The sequence below is a fragment of the Leptosomus discolor genome, chromosome 25 (assembly GCF_034619465.1).
Source record: "Leptosomus discolor isolate bLepDis1 chromosome 25, bLepDis1.hap2, whole genome shotgun sequence".
In the NCBI taxonomy this organism is placed as follows: Eukaryota; Metazoa; Chordata; class Aves; order Leptosomiformes; family Leptosomidae; genus Leptosomus; species Leptosomus discolor.
Window position 1 is genome coordinate 7294317 of NC_141415.1, and position 4528 is coordinate 7298844.

Sequence of the window (4528 nt, forward strand, 5' to 3'; positions counted from 1 at the left end):
GTTTCACCCGGGGGGGGCAGGACCGGTGCCCCCCCCTCACCCCCCCCCTCTCCACCGCCTCCCCCCGGGCCGTCCCCCCATCCCCATGTCCCCTGTCCCCCCCAAGCACATACCTCATGGCTCCCGGAGCTGCCCCTGGTTGGGGCCGCGTCGAGCCCAGCCGGCACGGCTCGGCACGCCCTGGCACGGCTCGGCATGGCCTGGCGCGGGGTCCCCCTACTATGCATGGTGCCGCGGTGGCGGCGGGGGCCACGGCCGGCGTCGCTGAATGTAGGGCGCGGGACGGGGGGGCCGCTGAGCTCCGTGACAATCACAGTCTGTGACGTGCGATTTTAAACCCTTTTGTGTTTTGGTCAGGATTTTAAAGAAAGATATTTTTATGGTAATTGTTGCTGGTCTATTTTACTATATATTTATGTAATAAATATATGATGAAAAAAAAAAAAAAAACAACCCAACCAAACCCAACCAAACCCACCCACACAGTTCGGCTGGATCCGGCCTCTGCTTTCCACCGTTGGCTGCCGGAGTGGGGGGGCTGGGGCGGCGGAACCCCCTCCGGTGCTGCCAGCGGAGCCGTGGGGCTGGCTCCCAACTGGGGATGGGGGGTGGGGTGTCCTGGCATCCCAGCGCCCACCTTGCGGGGGGGGGGGTGGGGTGGGGTGGGGGCTGCAGCTCCCCCCAGGAGTCCGGTGGGTGCCGTGGCGTTCGTGCTGCCCCTCGGGGTGGTGGTGGTGGGGGGGCTCGTGTGTCCCCTCTCCGCCGGCGGTGCTATGTACAGGAGTGGTGGGTGTGCAGGGGGCGTGGGGGGGGTGTGGTGTGTGTTTTCCCCGGGGTCCGTCGGGGCCCTACTGGGTGTCGATGCGGAAGGAGAGCAGCTTTTCGGAGTGGAGGTTGTTGAGGGTGCGCAGGTCCGGCAGCTTCAGCAGCAGCTTGGTGAACCGCGACGTCTCCGCCGGGTGCGTCTTCAGGACGAGGGCGCGCAGGGCGCGGATCAGCGTCTCTTGCAGCTGCTCCACCGACGCCGTGTCCTCCATGCCCGAGCGGTCTGCGGGGACGGGGTGTCAGCAGGCAGCGACCCTCCCCTGTCCCCCTGCCCCTGCATCGCCCCGGCTCCCACCTGCCGAGACCAGGACGACGGCGGTGAAGAGCCCCAGCTCCTCGTCGGTGAGGTCGAGGGCGCTGAGCTTCTCGCTGAACTCGAACATGGAGCTGAGCAGGTCGCCCATGCCCATGCCCCACAGCTCCTCCAGGCTGTACTTCGTCCGGCTCATGAACGTCACCGTCTGCTCCTTCACGTCGAACAGCGAGGCGAAGCGAACCATCAGCACCTGCGGCACACGCGGCGTCAGCGGGACGGGAGCGCCGTGCCGCGCCGAGGAGCGCCGTGCCGCGCCGAGGGGCGCCGTGCCGCGCCGCGGGCTGCGATGCTCGGTCATGGGGCACCGTGCAGCGCCGTGCTCCGTGCCACGGCTGCCATGCTGTGGGCTACTGTGCAATGCCACGGGCTACTGTGCCAGGCTGTGGGGCATTATGCGACACTGTGGGGCACCGTACAATGCCATGGGGCTCCGTGCCACGCTCTGGGGCACTGTGCTGTGCCATGGGGAACTGTACAACGCTGTAGGGGCACTGTGCCCGTGCCGTGGGGCTGCATGCCGGTCCACGGGGCACTGTGCAATGCCGTGAGGCTCCATGCCGGTCCATGGGGCACCGTGCAATGCCATGGGGCACCATGCAGTGCCGTGGGGCACCGTGCCCTCCGTTGAGCCCTCGTTGTCCCAGGACGTACCTCAAAGGTGCCGGCCTTGAGCAGGGTGACCTGGTCGTGCTGGGAGAGGGCCTGGAAGCCAGGAATGTGCTTGGCGAACTCTACCACCTCACGGACGGCGGGGGTGAAGCTGAGGGAGAAATCCTCCCAGATCTCCTGTACCGAGCGCCCGCTGCGGCCGGGCAGGTGGCTGTTCATGGGGCAGGCCTGCGGGCGACGGCACGGCTCAGCCCGGCGCCGTGGGGCTCCCCCAGCCCCGCCGCCACGGCACGGTCAAGGCGATTAGTGCGATTAGCTGCTAAAAATACCCGAGGAGGGGGAGCGGGAGCCCCCGGGTGCTCACCGGCAGGACGTCCTTGGTGCCACGGGGCCAGGGGCAGCCCCGCGCTGGGGGCTCGGGGTAGGTGGGGGGGCAGAGCCGGGGTTCGGGGGGGCCAGGGGCCCAGGCGGGGGGTGCGTCCCAGCGCAGGAGGCTGCTCTCGCAGGCCGGAGGGGGTCCCAGCTTGTCGTGCGCGTAGACGAAGATCTCCTTGTGGGCCTTGGCCACCTGCGCGATGACATCTTCGGTGGCCCCCCCAGGGCTGGGCGAGCGGGGGGGAGTCAGCTGCTGGGGGAACTGGGAGAAGCAGGTGGGGGGGGCGAGCGGTGGGGGGCAGGGGGGTGGTGCGCGGCCCCCGCCTGGTGCTGGACCCTCGCCGGGGCCGGGCATCCCCGGCGGGACGCTGCCCATGCCGCTCATGGCGCTCTGCATCTCCGCCAGCATCCGCTGCTTCTCCCGCTTGGGGATGCGCCCGAAGCGCACCGCTGCGGGGGACACCGGCGTTAGTGGGCAGCCCAGGCACGCTGACACCCCCCCCCCGCCCCCAGCCCAGCGCCATTGGGGGGGCTGGGGGGCTGCCGGGAACGTGGCTGCATCCCTACCCCCACCCTGGTTTGGAGGGGACATACAGCCCCAAGTACAGGGGGACCCAGCCCTGGAGGGGACGTACAGCCCTGGGCATGGGGGATCCCACCCCCAGAGGGGCTGTCCAGCAGTGAACATGGGGTCCCCGGTTCCGGGGGGGTGGGGGGCCAGGGGGCCCGGGGCCAAGCTCACCGTCACGGGACATGCCGACCAGCAGGCACTTCTTGAAGCGGCACTGCTGGCAGCGGTTGCGGTTGATGCGGACGATGGAGCAGTTCTCGTTCTTGAGGCACTTCTTGTATTGGATGTTCTGCTGGATGCTGCGGCGGAAGAAGCCCTGCGGGGCAGGGGGGGGTGGGTGTCACTCGGAGGGCCCCCCCCAGCACGGCAGGGGCTCCGCACCCCCCCGGCCCCATCCCTGGTACCTTGCAGCCCTCGCAAGCGTGGACACCGTAGTGGAAGCCGGAGGCGACGTCCCCGCAGACCTTGCAGAGCAGCACCATTCCGTTCAGCTCTGCGGAGGGACGGGGTTGAGCGGGGTCCCGGGGTACCCACCACAGTGGGGGGGGGACACAACCCGCTGCACACACCCCCCCCCGCCCACTCCACTCACTGGTGACGGTGCTGCCGGCTTTGCTGGGCGAGCTGCGGCGCCGCTCATCCACGGGGACCTGCTGCACCCCGGGGAAGTTCACTGAGGAGCCGTACGATGAGGAGGAGGAGGAGGAGGAGGAAGAGGAGGAGGAGGAAGGGGAGCCATCCTCACGGGGAGCCAGCGAGCCCCCGCCGTAGGTGCGGGAGTCCTGGAGGGAGCCAGTGGGCGACGGGGGAAAGTAGGTGGGGAAGGGCTGGGAGCCCGACTGGGAGCTGCCGTTGGAGCTGTCGCTGCAGAGCGAGACGGGGCTGGTGCGGTTGGGCGAGGCGCCGCTGGAGCCCACGTAGCTGATCACGCCGCCTGCGGGCAGAGCAGCAGGGCCACACATGCACTGAGCTGCACCGGGCTCAGCCTTCCACCGGCCGAGAGGGGACCCCGAGATGGGGATCGCAGTCCTGGGTAGGGTGGGGTCTCCAGGGAAGCACCCCGAATGCATCCCAGACCCACGGGTGTCCCGCTGCACCGCGGCAGCACGTGTGCCACCCGCCCTGAGTCAGCCACCGTGTCTGCTGGCCGCCACGGGTGACAGCCCCACGTGGGATGGGGACAGCCGGGTTGCCTGGGTGCGTGTCGGCTGGGGACACGGGCACGGCACCCCGGAAGCGCCCGTGGGAGGAATGCGGGCCAGGAACGCGCCGGAGGCGTAACCGAGAGGTCACGGCAGGTACAGCTGCCGGCTCCAGCCCCGTGCCCACGGCACAGCCCAGCTCCCAGCCCCACAAGTCCAGATGGAGCCCCACAACGCAGCATATCCCCCCCCCTCCATTGGCACTGGGAACATGGTCACAGCGCAGCCCCACCAGAGCAAAGGGCAGAGGCTGGGGGAGCTCTCCGTTGAGGAGCCCTGGTGGGGACCAGCCCCGGTGCTGCGCCCACGGCCAGCCCTGGCAAAGGTCACAGCCAGCTCCCCCCCCCCCGCCCCCCAAACACCACCACATCCCCCCCCCCCCAGCTCCATGCACGGGGCAGGGGCAGCAGCACCGGGACACGGCTCTGTCTGACTCAGGGCCGGGACACGTGGAGGGCGACGTTGGGGACACACGGGATCGCCGGGGCCATGTGTCTCCCGCCGCACACGGTGCCGCTGGCACAGATGCCGCGCAGCCGGAGCCAGCCTGCTGCCACCAGTCACACCAAAGGGGGTCACCGAATTTGGGACAGTGGGTCCCATACCGCCCCTACCCCCTCCCCCAGACTA

The 4528-nt window shown here is 69.4% G+C and overlaps 1 protein-coding gene across 1 annotated transcript; it reads right to left on the bottom strand.

The window, feature by feature from the left end:
• Positions 1 to 848: 848 nt before the first annotated feature.
• On the bottom strand, positions 849 to 3658 carry NR1D1 (nuclear receptor subfamily 1 group D member 1). Its single transcript, XM_086477963.1, has 7 exons — positions 3289 to 3658; positions 3101 to 3189; positions 2868 to 3012; positions 2115 to 2575; positions 1793 to 1978; positions 1121 to 1331; positions 849 to 1048 (listed from the first exon to the last, which is right to left on the bottom strand). Exons 1-7 carry the CDS (start codon positions 3656 to 3658, stop codon positions 849 to 851), a joined length of 1662 nt encoding a protein of 553 aa, XP_086334089.1.
• Positions 3659 to 4528: the final 870 nt, after the last annotated feature.